The sequence below is a fragment of the Cervus canadensis genome, chromosome 1 (assembly GCF_019320065.1).
Source record: "Cervus canadensis isolate Bull #8, Minnesota chromosome 1, ASM1932006v1, whole genome shotgun sequence".
Classification (NCBI taxonomy): domain Eukaryota; kingdom Metazoa; phylum Chordata; class Mammalia; order Artiodactyla; family Cervidae; genus Cervus; species Cervus canadensis.
In genome coordinates this window covers 42,097,142-42,118,621 of record NC_057386.1, presented here as the reverse complement: position 1 = coordinate 42,118,621, position 21,480 = coordinate 42,097,142, and the positions used below count along the sequence as shown (strand labels likewise).

At 36.2% G+C, this 21,480-nt stretch overlaps 1 protein-coding gene across 2 annotated transcripts in view; it reads right to left on the bottom strand.

The window, feature by feature from the left end:
• SUZ12 (SUZ12 polycomb repressive complex 2 subunit) overlaps nucleotides 1-17,090 on the bottom strand; it is a 38,323-nt gene extending 21,233 nt beyond the window's left edge. Inside the window, exons 1-5 of one of the 2 annotated variants that reach the window (XM_043480474.1) lie at nucleotides 16,473-17,090; nucleotides 14,146-14,192; nucleotides 13,997-14,061; nucleotides 9,710-9,778; nucleotides 1,721-1,770 (exon numbers count right to left, since the gene is read on the bottom strand). In XM_043480474.1, the coding sequence (XP_043336409.1) occupies nucleotides 1,721-1,770; nucleotides 9,710-9,778; nucleotides 13,997-14,061; nucleotides 14,146-14,192; nucleotides 16,473-16,746 (505 nt within the window). In that variant the 5' untranslated portion in view covers nucleotides 16,747-17,090. The remainder of the gene's footprint in view (nucleotides 1-1,720; nucleotides 1,771-9,709; nucleotides 9,779-13,996; nucleotides 14,062-14,145; nucleotides 14,193-16,472) is intronic. The other variant, XM_043480482.1, reaches the window with a different exon arrangement.
• Between the last annotated feature and the right edge of the window lie 4,390 nt (nucleotides 17,091-21,480).

The following is a 21,480-nucleotide window of genomic DNA, read 5'->3' as shown; positions in this document are numbered from 1 at the left end:
ATATGATGTTAGTAAATAGTATTCAATTAATATCCATCAATAATTTCAGTGATGAGTAATTTATGTTTATAGAAGTACCTGAGAACAAAGGGCTAACAAACCTATAAAATTCAAATTATGAGCTTCTAAAGTATTAGAATTCATGTATTTTTTAAGTACCACAGGAGATCAAATACAATGAATCTTTAGAAATAACTTTACAAGATGATTATAAATGATTTAGGAGAAAAAACATGAAAATGCCACTCAGGTTACTTCTATAAAAAAAAATAGACCAGGTCTAAGGCAACACTAAAGTTACTTTAGCTGCTAATATGACCAGACTAATAGGACAGAAATGACCAGACTTCAAATTTCTTACATTAAAAACTTGACTAGTTATCAAACTGTTCTAATATAACCATTCTATTTATTATTACACTTTTTTTCTTACTAAACAATACCAAGGATGAACAACTTGACCTGTTTCTTATAAAGATTTTATTCCATTGCATGATTATATTAAAGGATACATACACAAATTTAAGATGGACAAGCCCAGAGGCATTTTATCCATTTTGAAACCAACTGAAACTTTTCCCAGTATGCTTTCACCTTTTTTTTTAATGAAGAAACATTCAAGACTATATAATTTTCCTTTTACAATATCTAACATATTGATACATCCCATTGGTTAGCAGTGCTCGTTTCAGTTGTTTTATCTCCGTACTGGGATGGCCACAAAGTTTGTTTGGGTTTTTCCATAAAATGTCATTAAAAAAAAAATTCAAAATGTTTATCCCTATTCTAGGTTCTGAGGCAGTTAATTAAAATCCTCACCGTCTTTATAATTTAAAGTTTGAAAAATGGTGTAAATAAAAAAATGACAAAATCTAAGAAATTTCATTTTATTAAGTCTTTTCCATATTTTCTACTGGCGATCTTTGGAAGGATGAGGGCTCTGCGTTGGGTGAGATAATGTTATACAGTTTTTTTTAACCGCAATACTTGGAGCCCTAAAAGGTATGACTGAGTTTTAAGAGGTGGAATTTCATCTATTTAGATAAGCTAATGTTTACCTTCAAGAATGATCCCACAAAACACTGATTATTTTAACAATTTAAAAATCCACTCATAACTTAAATGGACAGCAAGAAAGCTATAAGGAAACCAGGTGCTGAGCACAATCTTACGTGTGTATAAGGTTGACCTACAATTTTTAAAAGCTTTTAAGAGTTTTTTATTTATTTTTATAACAGTATAATTGATTTACAATGCTGTGCCAACCTCTGATGTACAGGAAAGTGACTCAGTTATACACATTCTTTATTTAAAGTAGTTTCTTAAAACTTGTTTCTCAGACACCCTATTTCTGAATTACCTTCATGCCTTGTTAAAATACAGACTCCTAAACTCCACCAAAACCCTACTAGATCTGAGGCCTTAGAGGGTCCAGGTATACAGTATTTCAAACTGTCAAAATGTTTCCACACAGACTGAGACTTAAGAACTACTTTTAAAGTTTAATGAGTTATAAGTTACATCCTCCATATTCCACTATTGACCACAAACGCAATAACTGAAATTGCTGGGGAAATCCACTAAAGAAAAATTAAATCATCAGAATCAACATCTTTTCCATTAAATATAATTTTACAAATTTACAGTTTTGTGGGGTTTTTTTGCATTCACAAAGGTGTGCTGCTGTAGACTGCCAGTAAGTTTACTTTTAAATACATACCATTTTTGTGGAAGAAACCAGTAAATGTAAGCTGCAGATGAGCTGACAAGCTAAACAGAACAAACAAAAAATTTTACTACTTTAATATGGTATGACAAAAATAACTTAGACTTTAAATATAATACTGAAATCAAAGCTACTTCAGCCAATTTATAAATATTTGGTGGTCTAATTCTTAACTCTATTCAAGCCCACTGACTCCATGCTTTCCGTCTTAAATATGACATCCAAAACAGTGGGTCTATACACACTGAAATACACACACCACACAAATAGAAACAAAAAACACCAAAGAAGCAAGGCAGAAAGAGACCACCAAATAAGAGGCAAGATAATTTATAGTGCTTTAGTGTTCTACCTGTAAAACAGGGACAGATTTCCCTTCCCATTCCTCTAAACAATAGCTGAATCCATGCTACTCAATACTCAAAAGTGTTTTTAATATTTTCAAGCTACAGAATTTCAACCTCCTTAACAAATGATGTAGAACCATCACTTTCTACTTTAATGAGGGATGAAATACACTATCACAAATATGTTATCGATTTGTTACTTACTATTCAACATGTCATTTTCACTTTTAGTTTTAGAAGCAATGAAAAGGAAGCATAAACTATAATGATCCTTCTGTTTAGAAAACTATCTACTAACGATGGAAAAACTATTAAGTTGGGATAAATGAAAACATCAACAGGCTTTTGTAGTAGCTTTAAACTGGAAAAGGGCAATCTATCTTTAAATCAGGAGCCATTCATAACTTTCCAGAACAGTTTCTGTCATGTGATACAGACACCAGATTATAGCGGGCTATAGAGAACAGATGTTGGGAAAAGGGAAGCAGTACTGAACCCTTACTCAAGAAATTTACTAGTGTAAGTAAAACAGTAAAAGCACAATATGGTTCAATAAAGGGTACCTTTTTAAAATGATGGTGACAATCTACGCATTCATATAACCAGAGGGGAACAGTTATATAAAGACTTTGAGGTAAGAGAGCATTGAGGAACAAGCAATGGTTAGAAATGAGGACATATTACTAACAGGTTAGTTTTGTAACTGTGCCCAGAATTCTAAGTCTTAGAGCAATAGGAGGTTAAGTGAGATATTTCAAAAGAAGATGTGAGGATGCCTCTATTTTCTAGTGAGATAATCCATGAAAGTGTATGCTAAAAAACTACAGGGTGGGAGTTCTGAAGGGCATTTCTAGAACGGTACTAAGAAAAGTAAGCTAGGATATCAACAGACTAACAAAATGACTATGAAGTGTAAGGATTCAAGCAGAGTTAGAAAGCATAAACATAAAAGAAAAATTAGTAACTGTAACTTAAGTATCAAGAAAAATTTTAAAAAGTACATTAAAAGGATCAACTGTAAATGAGCTCAAAGGACTTTTTCCAAAGTGATGAAAATGTTCTATATCTTAACTGTGGGTATGGTTACACAAATGTATACATTTGTCAAAACTCAAACTATATACTTAAGGTGAGTGTATTATACTGAATATTAATTATATATCGTTGATTTTTAAAAAGTATATATACCATCTATAAACTCTACAAGCCATTTTACTAAAAGATAACTAGCATTTTTCTATAAAAAACTGTTCCATAAACAAAACCTTATAATGTAGAACAGGTTAAACTCCAAAATAAAACAGAAACCAAGAGAAATAGTCCAGTTTCCACATGTTATAAGATAATTCGTTAGTCACAACCAGCCTATCCTATTCTTAGTTGCTTCAGTTAAACCTACATACTAAAGGCCAGGTTAATTTTCTTAAAACATCATTTTAAATGAATCATTTCTTTCTCCAATTTTCTAATGGGTCCCCAACTGCCAAACCTTTTGTCTAAGTGCTGTCTGTGATATGGTTCCTATTTCTCTTTAGCCCTACTAAAGCCTCATATAAGAAAGTAGAAATAGAATGATAAAATAGAGACAAATCCAAGTTTGAATTCTGGTTCCAGTTATTAGCTATGACCTACTATCTATAAAAAGAAGATTGGGAGGCATGGTACTAAAGAATCCATCAAAATACTTGCTTCCCCTTCTACAAAGACCCCATCCCCAATCATCCCAGAGCTTAATTTCCTTTATAAGCACTTGTATTTACCACTTTATGTCACAATTTTTTCACACACATTCTCTCTTAACATATCAGTATCCTTTGTATCTAGCAATGTCTTACAGAAAGGCACTCAACAAATGATTTTCAAAAGGATAATGATGTCCTCCCTAGAGTTGTAAGATTTTTAAAGGTCAGGGATCAGGACCCATTATATTGTGGTACTTCTAAAATTATTTACATTGTTTTTATCGGAAATTCGATCCTAGGTTCCAACTGTGAAACAACAAAAATACCTTGCATTGATCTACCCCAGAAAACACTTTATATTAGTGTTATTCAAAACCTGGTCTACCCACTGAGATCATTGGAGAAACTGTTACCATTCCACAAGGCAAGACATTGAGAATTAGACTTTAACCATTTTTACAGAAACTTAGCATTGCCATGACATCCAAGTATGTGATCAATATATTTTACAAAAGTATCCATCTACAAAAGATTGGAAATTAAAAACTAACAAAAAGGTCACCACAGGATGGTTTGAGGCACAGTTTTAAATGGTACATTACAAATTAAATGAGATGGCAGATCCATTCAGCTGCCATATAACATTGTTTGAGAAAAGGAATTCCAAATTTAAATTAACCAGCTTAAAAAATAAATTTGGGAATGTGATTTGCTATGCATAATTTCCCCTAAAAGCAAGCACTTTTAGGGGAAAACACTCTCCTAAAAGTAAACACTGATATGTACCTAGAATACAATGTGACAATGAGGCGAGTTGATCCCGAGTTGATCCCTTTCATGGGTGGTTTAGTCCAAGGAAAGAGGACAGTTTTCTCTCCCTTTCTGATTCACCCTTTTCCCTCTCCTGGGGCTACTGTGTCTACATCTTAATTGGTTAAGCTGGATCAGAGGAAGGGAAGAAAGAAACATGTAGGTCTGGTCAAGCCTATCTGGTCTTAGGCAGCACAGAATCCAGCTTAGACGATCAGAATAAGATACCAGATAAGGATTTGGTTCATCTTCATGATGTGTTCCCTATTTTCATCTTCTTAGGAAGAAAGCAATATGGCAATAGGAAACTAGAAGGGGAATGTGAAATTTTGGGATGAGATTTTAAGCACAAGTAATTGACAAGTATCTGACAACTGTAAAGCAGTCTGCAGAATAAGGTTAAGTAAATTTAAATTCATAAGAGACGAGTATTTTGAGATGAGATTCATGTAGGAAACTCAAATTTTAGGAGTAGACAGATCCCACAGAAGGACCAACATTTTTATGCAGGAAAGAAACCAAGATTAGTGCCTCAAATTTATACACATTGATCTGACAGTGGCAGGTTTAACACTTTATTTCTAAAGTCATGGCTATATGGCCTGAAAAAAGGTCAACTGTGATGATAAGGTAAGTTACATTTAATGTTATGATGTAAACATTAAGACGACTAGCATTTCTTATTAGTATACTGCTTCACACTGTAAACTGTATCAAGCTGTTTCTAAAATATGTTTATTTTCCTTAAGACTCAAGTAAAAAAACAGCCGCTGTATTCAGAAAAAAAGTCAATAAAGATATGATTGTTTTGGGGGAAAAATCTGTTCTCAAATACCTAGATTTTAAGAATCATATATGATTAGTGGTGAATGATAAGGCACCTTCAGAAGTACGTATGTACAGAGAAATTTATGGCCCAGATTCTAAAAAAGGAACAATTAAAACTTAAGTCTGAAAAGATGTTGATATGAAAACAACATCAAAACTTACAATCAAGAAAGAATTGGTAAAAAAAAAAAAAAAAGAGAGAGAGAAAGGGGAGGAAGACATCAGATCCTATTATGGTGGAAAAAGACATAATCAACTTAAGAAGCAGCTTGAAGTTTTAAAAATGCAGCTAAACCTACAAAAGAGGTGGCTAGAGTAACACCATTAATGCAATGTATCTATTTTAAATAATTTACAGCTTTCTTAGGATAAAGACCAGCAACCTTAAATAGCCTACAAGGTTCTGCATTATCTGGTCATGGCTATCTGCTCTAGTCTCATCAAATGTCATGTTCTCTCTAGTCAGCTACACTGCCCTCAAATGATTTTATGTTCCCTTTATCTAGAATCATCTACCTGCTCACCCTCTATCCTCATTTTACTCCTATATTCATGTTTCAAATCGCAGCTTCTTCCTTCATGGAAGCCCTCATTGAACATTTCTATTCCCAAATTACACTCTTAAACAAGAGCTGATTCTCCTGCCTTATACAGCCATAGTTTCCCTATGTGTATACTTTTACTTCCCAGCACTTATAATTATTATACAATTATGCTTTTTTCCCCTAAATGCTGATCAACTCCAGAAAGGCAAGGTCTTCATCTGTTTTGCTCACCATTATATCCACTAGGTCTTAGTAAAGTGTCTGGGACATGGTACATGAAGGAAATGGGAATCCCAGAAAAAAAAAAGAATCCAAATTTTGTTACAGTACAAAAAAGATGATAAGAAAACGAAGATTACTAACTCAAAAGTTTAGGTTGTAATAACAACAACATAAAGTGATGAAAGGCACTTTACCTTTTCAACCTACTAAAAACACAGGCTTGGAAATATACCTAGTAGATGTTCTACTTCAGTTATCTTTGGAAGGAATTTCTCCAGCTACTAACAGGACCAGGAATGGAAAATGATTAAGTGGAAATGTTTCTCATTTGACCACAGGAAATATTTCTGGAAGCAACTGCAAGTTGGAAATCTTTTCATGCTACCTTTCAGTCAGTGGAGATGCACTTAGAAGTCAGGAGTTGTGACTAGAGAATTCCCAAACTGGTAGGATGAATAGCCCAAGAGACCCCCTGGGATCCTGCTAAAACAGAAAACTACAGAAAGATCAGAGATTTATACCAATGAACCGTACTGCTTGGCCAAAACTCAAAATAAATTCAAAATCCACAATATACTGGCAAATCAGAAACAAGAGATGGACAGGATAGGACATAAAGTATTGTATCATAAATTCTAAAAAGAAAGACATTTTAAATATACATAACCACACCAGAAGAGCAAGAAGAAAAGATTAGGGAAAAACAGAGACTAGAGATGTGACCACCATGAATTTCTAAACTTGGCTGCGGAGTCTGCAAAAGCCATTGTATAAGAGAAATAATCTTCACAGTCCTTGGGTGTTACTATTGAGTTTTAAGGTGACAAATGCAACCCTGATCTATTGTCACAAACTGACTGATACCTTAAAGAAGTGAAAACCATGAAATGTGCCATGTTTCTTTTTTTCTATCAGTTTCTCCCCTAATAAATTTCTGCCATTATCTGTGACAAGTAAGATAACTGTAGAGTTAAAGTATAAAAGACAAAAAAGATCCTTCAACACCAACTTCATTTTGCACAGATAATGCCAGGAATTTGGTTTTAAGTCTCTACAACTGTGATAAATAGATTAGGCATTTGACTGTTGTAACCTTTGGGCTGTAGTACTTGTAGGGCTTGTAGTATTTGGGGTATCTCAACAGTCTCCTGGAACTTTTCATTTGGGGAATGAAATGCATTGGGTTTGACAATGGAGACATTAAGACTACTGAAGTACTGAAAGAACATGAGTTCCAATTAAACTGAGTAAGAGCTTTATGTTTAAGATAGTACAGAATAAAAATATAGAAGGGAGATACTTTATTTGTATATGATTTAAGATTTTAATGTCTACTTAATTAATTTCATGGAACAACAAAGATTTACCTTGTTCTCCCATAAGAGAATTGACAATAGATCTTGCAAGCAAGGTTTTATAGTGCTGACATTATATACTGCTGTCTAGGGAACTTACAATCCTATGTGATAAAGTTTAGTAGAACGGCAGGATTATGCCTAATTCGAGATGCGAAATACATTGAAGGAATTTAATAACATAGGGCCTTGTGGGTAAACTTAAAATGAACCAATTTCTCAGTTAATTTTAGTGACTCTGGGAGCAACAATGAGACATTCATAAAGATGGAGTGTGTGTGTGGCATGGGGGTGGAACATCTAGTACAGTAATTCAATACCTCATGGGCCTGAAGAGCCTTGCTGAGTATTAAGTAAGCATGGTCAGCTCCAACACAGTTAGGTCTGTTTAAAAAGATCTTGGGGAGCTGAAATGACCAACTCACTGGTCCCAGTAAGATCCTAGACTATTTTCAAAATTACAAGCAGGAATTCTATGCAACTCTCTGAAGTTTCTGTGAGTTGGTCAACAATACTGTTACAGTACTGGCAAAGTTGTTAAACTCATTGGATCAAAAGGAATATAATTATTTGGTGAGTACCAGTATAGTAATCTATCTTCCTCACAACACACACTCTAACAGAAGTTCTGTAATATTTATCAAAGCCAAGGTCACAATGAGATAGTAGTCATGTTTAGCAGTGATGAAGGTAGAACCTTGATGGGGGAGATGAAGAAACAGTCAAGTTTTCTTCTTTTTGTTTTCACTCTTCCTTCTTACCCAAGCCTCAGAAGACCTGAGGGCAAACTATTAGGTGTTCAGGAGAAAAGAAGAGAGGATGTATGGTCAAGCTCTGAGTACAGCTTCACACTTTAACTACAGAAGGCCCAGAGGGTCCCAAAAGCTCTTTCCAGGGCAGGTGAACAGACAAGGATTTGGAATAGAAATTCAAGCAAAGGATAGAGGGTGCATGCACTGAGCATATTTTCAGTCTATATAAATCAGTACTGTATTTATACAAGGTATTCCTTGGGCAGTAATCGATTAGGTAAAGATTTGGGATCTCAGCTTCTAGAATGAACCATCAAAGTTTTATTTACAAATCAAGACTGCCTAGATATGGAAATATAAATTACGCTGCAGTCCTACAAGTCCAGTCCTATAAGACTGCAAACATTTTTTAAATGAGATTTTTAAAAAAATTTCAAATAATAACCAAACTGAAAAGGCAAACTTAAAAGCAGTTACAAAAATGACATCTCTTAGTCACAAAAATGAGACTATAAATAAAGCATCATTAAGTTAATGTACATCCTATCTAAATTGGTAAGGTATGATTTAAAACTCCAAGAGAAAAAGAAAAATCCGTGTGGTAGTTTTCTCAATTCCATTTTTTAAAAAATCTAGTATTTTTAGTTCTACATTCTCCCCTAAAGTAGTCAATGAATAAACAAATACCACCCAAGTCCCTGTTTCTCTTCAGAATAATACTCAACTTTCTTTACTTATCAAAGAGTAAGTAGATGCCTACTGTCTAGGATTGGAAGCATCTGTCTAGCCTAGGGAGATATTAAGCTACTGGGAACATTTAGGGATTAATTCTGGGAATCATATTTGAAAACACACATTAAGGTTCTGTCCTAAAGGCCAGGTTTTTGAAACTATCATGTGATAAACACATTTCAAATATAAACTACAGTTAAGAATATTTTGTCTGAAGGACGTCAATAAGAGGAAGGATGAGAAAGGGAAAAAAAGTGCCTCTCAGAACTGTAGATGATTCCTGAGAAAAGATGTGACGGTGTGAAGCACTGGGCACAGCACCTGGAGCCCAGCTGCGTACACCATAGACATGAGCCTCCATCCTTCTTCAGATGAGGTAGCAGGATTAATACTGACTGCACAAGTTACAGAAACTTTGATTCAAAATGCAAGAAATTGTAGTAGAGAAAAATAATAATGAACAGAATTGCCTTAGAAAACAGTGAGTTTCCAGCATTGGAGATATTCAAGATAAGGCTTAAGAATGGAGTCTCTGCCAGGGATGCTACAGGAGAAGTAATTCCTGATTTGTGTATGAGTTTGGATCAGATGACCTCCAAAGTTTGCTCTAACTCCTTACAATATTGAGGTGATCACAATGAAAATGATCACTGTACTTTTTCTTTTTTCCTCAAGTTTGTCACTTAATGTAAACTGATAGGTTATCTTACCTATGAGATTCTTGCTCTCCTTTCATTTTCTCTACTTTTGATAACATATCATCAACTTTAAATGTTTTCCTGGAAGAAACAGATAAACAAAATAATCACTTCTCAACTGGGAAAAACAAACAGATTATACTTTATTGTCACTATAATAGGCAAACTGGGTATGTGATTTTTATTTTTAATAAGATAAATTATGGATGGTTAGCCATAACAATGAATACTATTGAGACGGTGTATATTATAATACAGCAAACAAGCCTTCAAGTCCCATTTCAAAGGCTAACTTTTCCATGAAACCTTGGGTAATTAATATGAAACTAAAGGGATTTCTCCCTACCTATAGCACTTGGTTTATATTTATTTTGACATTTAGTCTCCTAAATGTGAAACTTGAATAAATATTTTATTTCTATTAGATTATAAGTTCCTAAAGGGCAGAGATTTGTCTTCTTCAAGGAAAGCCACACGGCGCTTGGCATGTTGCCTTAATCTTGGTAGGTGCCAAGCATCTGTCAGCCTGAGCCAAACAAATGCAAATTATGAATATTTTGAAACATTCATATTTCTATTAAGTAACCTGACAAATCCGGATATTCCATAAAACATATGTAGTAAAAACACCCTCAAAGATGAGCAACAATGGCTAAAGTTTAATATGTCATTTTAAAGAGATGGTTGTCACCATCATGAAAAAAACTTTGAAGTTTAAAGGACATACCATCAAATCATAACAAAATCATGAGCTTTTTAACTTAACAAGTTTAAGAGAAAAAAGTAGTTTTCCACAAAATAGAAACTTAAATTAATAACCACACCCTCAGTAAGCAATTTAAGAACAAATGGATTCTAAAACAAGCCTCAAAAATAAATAAATAAATAAAACAAGCCTCATCTTCGTTCTTAAGGTAATCTAGAATCTACACTTTTTAGAGGCTAAAAAACTAGACTCATATATGTTAATGGGAAACAAATATTTCTTATACTCCCTTCGAATTTAGAACTTGAAAAGATTCATGCATTCCACATTAATTACTTTGTAAAGCTTGAATTCAGATACTAGAAATTACTAATATGCTCATTTCTCAAAAACAGCTATTATATCCTACAATAAAATATCAGTAGAGAAATGTTGATGTAAATGTATCATAGTAAAACACTGATATGAAGAATAGAATTGATATAATCTATATTTCAGGTGAATAAATAGCCTCCATTAACAAAAGGTCTTTTTTAAAAAAAGCTTCTCTCTTTACCTTTAGAGTTACTGAAAACCTCAATATTAAAGTTTCATCTTATAAAGCATAGGAAGAAGTTCTTTAAGAAGGATGGCAATACATTTTCAATCTCCATAGATAAGAGAGAAGAAAGAAGAAAAACATGATTCTTTTAGGCTAGTTACAAAGAACTTTTCAGTATAAATACTGAAATGTACTACTGAGGAGGTTGTAAAGTTTCTGAAAACTTTTAAGAATAAAATGTTTATCTTTGTGTAATGATTAAGAAGAAACCTTGTCTGTAGGAAGAAAAGTTAAGACTGTAGGTCACAAGGTTCATCTCTTCCAACTTTATGGAGACTGTACATAGGAGAACTGAATATTAACAACCATTTGAAATAGGTTAGATCACACAGGCAACCCAGCATTCCTTAGGAAAAACAAAACAAACCATATAGGCAACTACATAAAAGCAGCCTCCCAACACGACGTATTTCTGTTTTTTAGAAAGGTACTGCTACTGTAGCTCAGATTTAACAAGGGATATAGTTATCAAAAGGTCATCAAAACGGAGAATATTATTAAAATTCAAGAAATTTCAGGAAATTTTGGAGGGAGGATTCAGAAGCAGCTTACATGAAACCTAGTAAAATGGGCTCAATAAGACACCTTTCTCTCCTCACCAGTGTTTCCACTGTGCCAGGGTAGTGTCAGCCTATAAAATTTGAATGCCTCTATGAAGTGCAAGGAAAGTAAAAGACTTTAACAAATATATCAGATTTAATCTTACACCTGCATGTCAAAAGGAGTGATAAGTATATCCCAACAATGAATATTATGTTGTTGTAATGGTACAAAAGGAGTTCCCAAAACATGGTGAGCAAAGGAATAGTACTAAAAGCAATTTTGTAAAAGCAGTTTCAAGAACAGTGAACAAAGACCACAATCACTGGGCTAAATTCGTCACCTTCCAAATTCACTAACTACTTTGAAAAAGACAGCACTCATTTGAAGATAGTAAGTTGTTGTATAAGTGTTAAAAATAAGTCAGTGTCTTATACAGGCCAAGCATGCAACAAAAGAATAAAGTGATTCCTAATGCATTTTTACATGGAAAATAGACTAAATGGAAAGTGTATGTTTCTTGGCTGGCAAACTGCTTAGAAACTGTTCCAAAAGACAATTTTTTACCTATGGGGTACTAAATTAAGAAACTTCACTTCTACTACCAAACTTTTAAAATGGCTTCCACTCATTAGCGGACAAGAGAAATGTATCCCACAGTCTAATGAACAATAATGATGTACTCTTTAATCCACTTATAGATTAGCTGAAATCTACTTTTAAAGAACTTTATCACGTTAAATTAAAATCAGATAGCAATTTTTTTTTTTTTTGGCCACATGGCAGCCTCCAGGATCTTAGTTCCCTGATCAAGGATTGAACCTGTCCTCCCTGCAATGCAATTACAGAGTCTTAGCCACTGGATCGCCAGGAAAGTCCTCTAGATGATCTCATTTTCATATTAAAAATATTGAAAGAAAAATTTACTACTTAATCAAATCCTCCTACTCTATAAGAGTAAATCAAGGGTCTGCAAATTATGGACCATTGGCCAAATCCAGCCTATTGTCTGCTTTTGCACAGCCCATAAGCCAGAATGCTTTTTATAAACATTTCCAAGTGATTTGATAATAGAGGACTCTAAATCCCAATTATGTTAAATGCTATCCCCTCACCCCACTTTGCAAAAATAAAAGAATTCCACATTTCTCACTAGTAGGCATGTATTATAAAACACTGCAGTAGGGAATTCCTTGGTGGCCCAGTGGTTAGGGCTTAGTGCTTTCACCACCGGAGCCTAGGTTTAATCCCTGGTGAGGGAATTAAGATCCTGCAGGCCATGTGGCAAAAAAAAACAAACAAACAAAAAAAAACCACTGCACTCAATCATTATATTTTGAATTTCATCAATAAAAAAATTTGTTGACATTTCTTTTTTGTATAATACCTATATACTACCTAATATCCTCAATTCTGCTTCCTAGACCACAAAGCCTAAAATATTTACCATCTAGTTATTTACAGAAAGTTTCCTGAACCCTGGCATAGAGTAGACAGGTAAATAATTGACATTTAATTCTGCTGCCTAGTCTATCACTTTCTTTCTAGTTATTTACAAATTTGACAGCTTTCACTGGTTAAATACGTGTGCAGGCGTGCGCACAATTGCGTGTGTGTGCTCTCTCTCTCTGGATCCAGAGGGATTATCAAAAGACAAACGGTTTTAACATTTCAATCCTTCAAAATACATCTAGATAGATCTACAAAACTAAACTATGTCTTACCATAAAAAACACTTGATACTTAGTATCCAGCAGGAGTCTCCAAATGAGTTTAGTTTCAAAGTTTACTGAAAAGCTTAATGGTTTTCCTAAGTCAAGACTATAACAATACCAAATGCTTAGTAGAGATTCTCTCCTTTAAAGTTTTGTTCACTTGATATGCTCAGTAAATAATCATGGGCACAGAACAAGAAACTAGCATTCCATAATTATATAAGGTTAAATGTTAAAAGCAAAAATAAGCTCTCTGATTCCACTTTAAGACTAAGTAATTAAAATTAAGAAGTTTTTAAAGACATTCCTATTGACTTCGAAAGTATTTCCCTTTTAATAAAACCACCAAAAATATAAAATGAGATTTCTTTATTGTTCATAAAAGAAATACTCAGACATTAACTGGTAAACTTATGTATCAAAGATAAGCTCCCATGAGCCCTAATTTAGTAAATATTTAAATCAACTCCTACCAAACTTGAAAAAAACTATTAGCACAGAGCAAAAACATCAGTCAGTAAAATCACTTCATTTACTTCACTACTAAATCATTTCTATCAGGAATAAACTGGCAATCAACTGGGATTTACAAAAGTGGTACTTTAAAAAGTCGCTTTGCAATCAATTCAATTACTCTTTCACCTCAGTTTTCATATTTAACCTTTCATTAGAGATTGTACTTTAAAACAAAATTTTAACATGGTTTGATCAACTTGAAATAAATTCATAAAATGTACCTTTTGATGTTTGTTCTGGAGTTTCGATGAGACATGTAAGTAAGAGTTCTATGCAAAAATATTGGCTATAAAAAAAGTTAAAATATTCAAATTAAATAGGTGAAATTCTAGGAAAAAAATAATGCTGATGAATTTTGTTGATTACTTACCGCTATAAGATTTCGTGTTCGAAGAAATCTATAGATCTGCGTTGGTTCTAGGTAACAAAAACAAAATCCAAATGTTATCTAAATTCACTCATTACTTAAGTTATTAACAAAATACCAACCCAGCCCATGTTATAACCAATATAAACTAATCACCTATATGAAAATCATGTACTGAATATTTACATCAAGAAAATTAGTATGCAAAATTACATTAAATGACATTCAGTCTACAACAGTCAAAAAATGCACCTACATTTATTTTAAATTTAAGGTACTCTATAATCTTTGTTTTTAAGCCTTGCATATCTAAGGCAGCTATTTTTAAACGAGTTTGTATGCAGAACTGAAGAGAGTTAATATAAACTACTAATAACCCATCTCTTTCTAAAAAGTAGCTAATATGAGATAGTTGGATTCCGTAAAAGAACTCCATATTGATGCCAATAACAAAAATGAAATGTTCACTTTTTAATTGGTCTTTTCAAAAGTCTGTGCAGTAGTCAGCTCAAACACAATACAACTGTTACCTAAATAGATGTCCCAATACAGATATGAGCAAAGTTAGTCAGTACTGAAATCTAAAACACAGATTAGCTAAAATTTTCATTGAATTTATTTCTAGCTATAGTTGAAGTTTCTATTTTGCTCAATGTAAATATTACCTCAGTATGTAAATACTATTGCAACACATATTTTTAAATAGATTCCCAGAATGTTTTTAATGTTGTTTAGTTAAACTTGTTACAAAGGACGTATGTTATAGATAGAAAATATTTTATACACAAATACCATAATACCAGTTACATTAATGACATGTTAGTAATATATTTCTTTAAATAAAGCAGTATAAAAATGACTATATTAGTAAATACATCAAAGCATATACACGTCTCAGAAATTAGAGAAGAATCAAGTTGTTCTATGACCAAATCTCTTTTTCCAAATCTAACTCTTAATGACAGTTCATTTCTACAAAGCAGGCTCATCAGAAAGCAAGACAGATAAAACTTTCTTGGAGGATTTGTCTTCTCATAATGTTTAGAGAGAATTTTTTAAATTTCCACTCAATTTTTAGTTAGCTAAGTTTTAGTCTCAAACTAAAAGGAGATGAGATGTTTTAGAAAGAGTACAAACATGTATGTTTATTGTCATCACTGTGCTTTAGTATTTCCAATTGAAAGCCTCTACAGATTTCCCAAACTATATTAAGGAAACGCAAGAATAGTGTAAATCTCTCTCAAGCAGGTTCAATACTCATTTCAATAAAAACTGAAATTCCTTGTATTAAATTTCAATTAGAATTTCATGAAACACTAATGAGAGAGAATGAAAGAAGGGTATTAAACAATGTAATACATCTTTCCAAGCACAGCTGATACCATGCCCTTAACATATGCCACGGAAAATTGTAAATAAAGACATTGAGTGGTAAAGCCGAGTTTATTCAAGTTTCTGTAAGATATCTAGCTGTTAAATATCATCCAGATACAACATCCATACCAAAGCAGAGAGGAAAACCACCAGGACGTAAAATTCATTAAAGAACAGGGCAGGTTACTCATAGTCATGCTGTTTCTTAACAAATTCTATTGTTTGTTTCCAGACACCTTGCCCCCTTCCTAAATTAAGTCGTAGCTTTGCCCTCGAAACAGACCTTAAAAACAGAAATTGACATCAGAAAATGTTCTGAAATGAAGACAAACACAACGGGCAGAATTCCGAGAGCGTATCCAGAGAAGTGAGTTGCTTAAGCACTACCTGTCTCAGTTTACGTCCCCCTTAAATGGGTGGAAAGATTTGAAAGGTTTAGAGCATCAAAAGGTGCCATGTTAATGTGCAGCACCAAGTTCTTGCGAAGGCATTTCAGACTGACAATTTGGTCGATTTTACTGCATTCCTCTCTTCACAGGCTTAATTTTGCTCCTCTGAACCTTCAACCGACAGCCTTGTACTTCTGGAGTACGGAAGGCATGAAAGAAAGCAAGAACTAGTCGTGTACCGCAGATCCAACTGTACAGTTCAACCGTGACCTCCTCACCTAAAAGCACCCTGCTCTTAACGCGGGGCCCCACGGCCTCAGCTCGCGTGTAAATCTTTGGGGAGGCACGAACCTCACCTGGACCCCTTAGCCTATCTCCCCCAAAGCCCCTAGACTTAGAGCCCCCGTAAGCCGTAACCCCCGAAGGCGGAACAGCCCCCTCAATTTCGCCCTCCACTCCCGAATCAAACCGACTCCAGGAGACGAAGGGGGTCCCAGCACGAGTGTCCCGGCCCTCTAACGCTGCAAGAGTGGAGATTCCTGCCCTCAAAGCCTCCAACACACTCACTCTCAAAGGCCTGGAGGAAAAGCTCGTGGTCAGCCTGGACGTGCTCCATTTTCGGCTTCTTCACCGGTAACACCGCGGCCCCCGCCGCTGCCGCCGCGGAGGAGGAGGAGGAGGCCGAGTAACTGCCGCCGCCTCCACAGCCCCCGCCACCGGATTTGCCGCCCGACGCCGTCGCCGCCGCCACCGCCGCCGAACCCCCGAAGCCGCCTCCCCCGGACCCCGCGCTGGGCCCCGAGCCGCCCCCTCCCCCACCGCCGTGCTTCTGAGGCGCCATCGCGGTTCCTGCCTCCTCCCCCCGCCAGCTACCCGCCGGGCGGCCCCGGAGAGTAAGCGCCTGCAATACCAACCGCTCGCCCCAGCAGGCTCCGGCGGACCGAGGGGGGAAGGAGGAGAGAGGGGAGGAGAGGGGAAGGGAAGGGAGGAGGAGAGGAGGGAAGGAGGGAGGAAAAAAAAAGTGTCTCCTCCTGAGAACCCCGCTCCGCTCGAGAGACCGCTCACCCTAGCCTGGCCTCGCTCCGCCCACTTCCCCCGCCCGGCGCTCTGATTGGTCGGCGGGAGCGCGCGCCGCCCGGCCGCCCAGCCCGTTGGCCCGCAGATTCCCCCGTCAGTCACGCGGAGGCGCTTCTCGCGGAGGCGCGGCTTGGTTGGCCCGTGCGCGCTGCCGATCGCGGGCCCGGCCGCCTCTTTGAACTGAATTCGCGGGAAAATTAGGGGTCGGAGCGGCCTTCCTGCTGGCCCCGGTGCATTCTGGGGAGAGAGGGACCCAGCGAGCGGCTTAGGGAGCCGTTTCTCGCCTTCTGAGCGTCGTCAGTCGCTGCCCCCGGGGTATACAGGACCCCTGAGGAGAGGCGGGCCTCTGAGGAACTGGGGGGCGAGGGCCCTGTTAAATGATCTGAGATCCATGCTGGATCGTCGAGTCTCTAACTTCACAGGAAGGGGCCTGCCTGAGGGTTTGGTCGGGTCGGGTAGGGTAGCTTCTGGTCTAAGGGGCTCGCGGAGCGGGGATCGCGTCCCCGGTCCCCTCGTCACCACGTGCCTCAAGCCGCCTTGGCCGAATCCCACCCAGCGAGACCTGGAGAGGACTGGGGCAGCCAAGGGGTTGCGGCTGCTGCTCTCGAACGCCGCAGGGCTCCACCAAAGGGAGCGATTTCTAGGGAGCTTGAATGTCCAAAAATCAAATGAAAACGATTTTCTGAAGGTGCGGTGAGGCTTCAGGATGCTTACTGAGAGAGGTTGTGGCTTCTCAACATGTTAGAAGCAAAACCTAGATATTTGATCCCCGGATACCAATAGAGTTGTCAGAGGGACAAACTAGACGAGTTCTTAGAAGTACCTACACCCATCTTGAGAATCTATTCAATTTGCGCTCAAAAACTGTAGAGGGAATCCGGTGTTTTCGCCTGTCTCTTTTAAAACGAGATGCGTAGGCCCGATTCAGGCTTCCGGTCCGGACCGGTTTGGAGTCGAGCTAATACTCCGAGATTTGAATTTCAGGTTGGGCAAGATGATCTCTAAGGACGTCCTTCCAGTTGAAATCCTGTGATCTTGTATTACATTAAAATGAAATATTATCTTCGAAAATTGCAATCTATAAACACAGATCCATTTCATACTTCCAATTATATTTTTTTAAATGCTTGCGTTGGGCCCTTTATAGTTAATTTCAAAATGCTGTTTACGAAGCAGGCATCTTTGGAATGGTTATTTAAATAACCAGAGCGCTGATTTTATCAATGCATTTTCTACTTAAGAAAGTGAGCTCTGCAGATTTTGCATGTAGTATAAAATTTGGCATTTCAGAAACACATCCGAAAGTAGGTGTACCTGTTGCTGGTTTTTAAGTAGTCTGTATTTTTAGTCAGAAAGTTCAGAATGCTCTCCTGTGTTATACTGTTCTTTACTCAGTATATTTTTTAGTTTCCCCCTACCAAAATAAAGAAGAGATTTTGTTTTGTTGTCTAGATTTCTGAAATAGCCTTTTCCTAGAAGCTTGTGGGGTATTAGATCTTGCTAAACTGCTCATCTTTAGGTTTACAGGGTTAGAAAATGAAGTTTCATCAATTCAGTCAAGGTCTGGAGTACTAAGCGTACTAAGCAAATCACAAAATATCAAATTATAAACCTAAAGGCTAATTTGTTGATTAAGAGTAAATATAACTGACAAAATTACCAGTCTTCATCATTTAGGAGAATGGGGTTCTCCTTTTGAAGGGGAGGGTGGAAATACAGGTAAAGCCAAAGATAAAGACCAAGTCACAGGTTATCATAAATCTTAAATGAACAGAGAAATGGAACCAAAGGATTTGGGATGTTGGTAAACGGTATTTCCTTTAAGAATGCCATGGTATAGCATTCTAGGCTTCACCCTGAGCAGTTTTAATGTACAGTAGCTAACCAGTACTGATCATGAGAATCAAAGCTATCCATGCTATGGAAGAGTTGTGTAACACATTCTCTTTTTGTATTCTCCTTTGTCAAGAATGTATGTAGCATACTGAAAAATCCTTATAACCTCAAACAAATTAGAATTAATTGAGGGCTTATCTTGGTCACATTACTGTCTTCTTAATCAGATTATGTTCCGTAGATAAAATGTCAATAGATCACCCCAAGGTTGGTCACTTCTGTGACTAGGTTGTTTTGTTTTTAAGTTTGGTGTGGCAACTGTTTTTGAGACTGGTGATGCCAATTCACTGTCAAAGACAGGTATATGTTTAGTCCCTGACCTCACACTGAATTTGAATTGCTTTCCAGGGTTTTGTTTGTTTTGGCTTTGATGCATATTTGGAATTGGTAACTGACCTTTTATATTTCCTAGCACCAGACTAGATATGTGTGCAAGGAAAGAATAACCATCATATTGACCTTTATAGTTGTGAGTATTCTTTTATGTATGTTACCTCAATTTGTCATAATGATCCTATGAAGCAGGCATTATTTTCATTTTACAGAAGAGAAAATAGGCTCAGAGAAGTTAAATCACTTGCTTATTTAGTGGCAGAGCTGTGACTTGGACCCATCACTTTAAGATTAAGCATTGAGTCTATTAGAGTAAGCCAATAAAAGCTATATCAGAAGAAAAAGAACGTTTAAGTCCTGCTTTGAGGGAACTAAAGTTGTATTTGCTGACATGTTCTGAGAGATATATAATCAAATTCGGTTTTTAAAAAGGAATGGCCTCCAAAGTAAAAATATTAATAACCTTCCTAATAAAAGTTAGTATGAAAAAATAATTTCAACAGTTCTGTTTGAAACTTAAAAGTTTGCATATTTTTCCCTTTGTCTAGAAAAGAAAAACATAAGAACCATGGAATATTCACTGTGTATTATGGGGTTTTCATAATAAACCCCTGATTTGTGTGTGTGTTTATCTAGGTTTAACTAGATATAATAAGGGTGGTAGTAAGGCATAGTTAGAACCCCTGGGACAAAAAGAAACTTGACACTAATAATCTGAGGGAGGAGAAACCACCTGAGACACAATGGAAATATCTAAACCTGAATTTTGGGAGGCCTATAACCGGAGATAACTACTATGCCCAATTTTTTTAAACTGTGGGACAAGTGATTTTATGTTTAATTTTAAGCAAAAGCAGGAGTGAATTGAGGTTTATTGAGCATTCTATCCATACAACAGTTGTATACTGTTATTTACTATTGTTAGTCTCTTACACACAAGTAATTGAATCTCAGAGAGATTAAGTCACTCTCTCACCATCCCATAGCTTTTAAGTGGGCAAGCTGAGATTTGAACCCAGTTACAGGGAACTCAAAACCCCATGTGTTTTCCAGTAAAACAAAGGTCTCCAGGCTGTCATCCTGGAAGACCCGGAGTTTCAAAAAGCAAGCGTAGGCTCTACTTCCCCATTCATCTGCAATCAGAGCTGTTCCGCTTTTCTGTGTTCTGTAATTTGTTCAAAGATAATGGATCTGCTTGCTTGAGAAATATTTTTTGAAAACCACTGCATTACTCTCTGCTACCTTCCCAAGCCTGATAATGAGGAGCAATGAGCTAAAATGGCACTAATAATGTGGGCTATACTCACCTCAAAATTTGACACCATGAAAAACATGAGTATGCTAAGAGTAATGAAATTTACTTAAAGTAGTAGTGAAATATAGATGAAAAAAATCTGTTTCTCACCCATGCCCTGTCCAGAAAAAAAAAAATTAATCTTCTTGCTTTTGTTATCCCTTATCTTTGTGTGAACTGATTGTTTCCAAATTAAGTTTCCCCTTCATTTTCTAAGGGGAAGAAAAGCATTACTATGTCACCATCCTTCATAAATAATATCAACAAAACTAGATAGATATTATACCACTTCCATAATAATGCTGTAGTCTGAATTTCCATTTAAAATTTGTAAGTTCACCTTCATTGTACAATTTCTGATTACTATTGATAATCAGAACAAATTAAGAGATACAGGCCTTTATTTTTAGCTTGTTGTTGTTTTACAGATACTGTTCTTATTTTCCTGAGACAGTTTTCCTTTGACAGGTATATTTAGCAATTACTCTTTATAAATAACTTTGTTATGTGAAAACAAATTTTATAGCTAGAAGAAACTTAGTATCTAGCTTAAGCCTCTTTTTATACACCTGACGAAGCTGAATTCCAGAGTTTAATTTGCTAAGATTACACAGGAAGTATATGCTGAGAGAGAATCTATAGGGTTAAATACTTGTGGAAAAGCTGCCCCTTAGCGTCTACATTCAGTTTTATTTAAGATGTTGTATGTTCTTCTTTAAAAAAGTTCTTTTCCACCTTGCCCTACTCAGAATTTTATTTATACCTGCATACTATCCAATGGAACTAGATCCTGGGGAGACATTGCTATTATTCCTGATTGAGCTAGTTTTTTCTCCTTCACATTCATGGCTTCCTGAAAGAACTTATTCATGTGACTAGTTTGAGAAAGTTGCCACCTTCATGGTTGAGCTGAATAAGAGGGATGTCCTGAAGAGACTACCGAATGATTTGGCAGCTGTTTTTGATAGAACAACA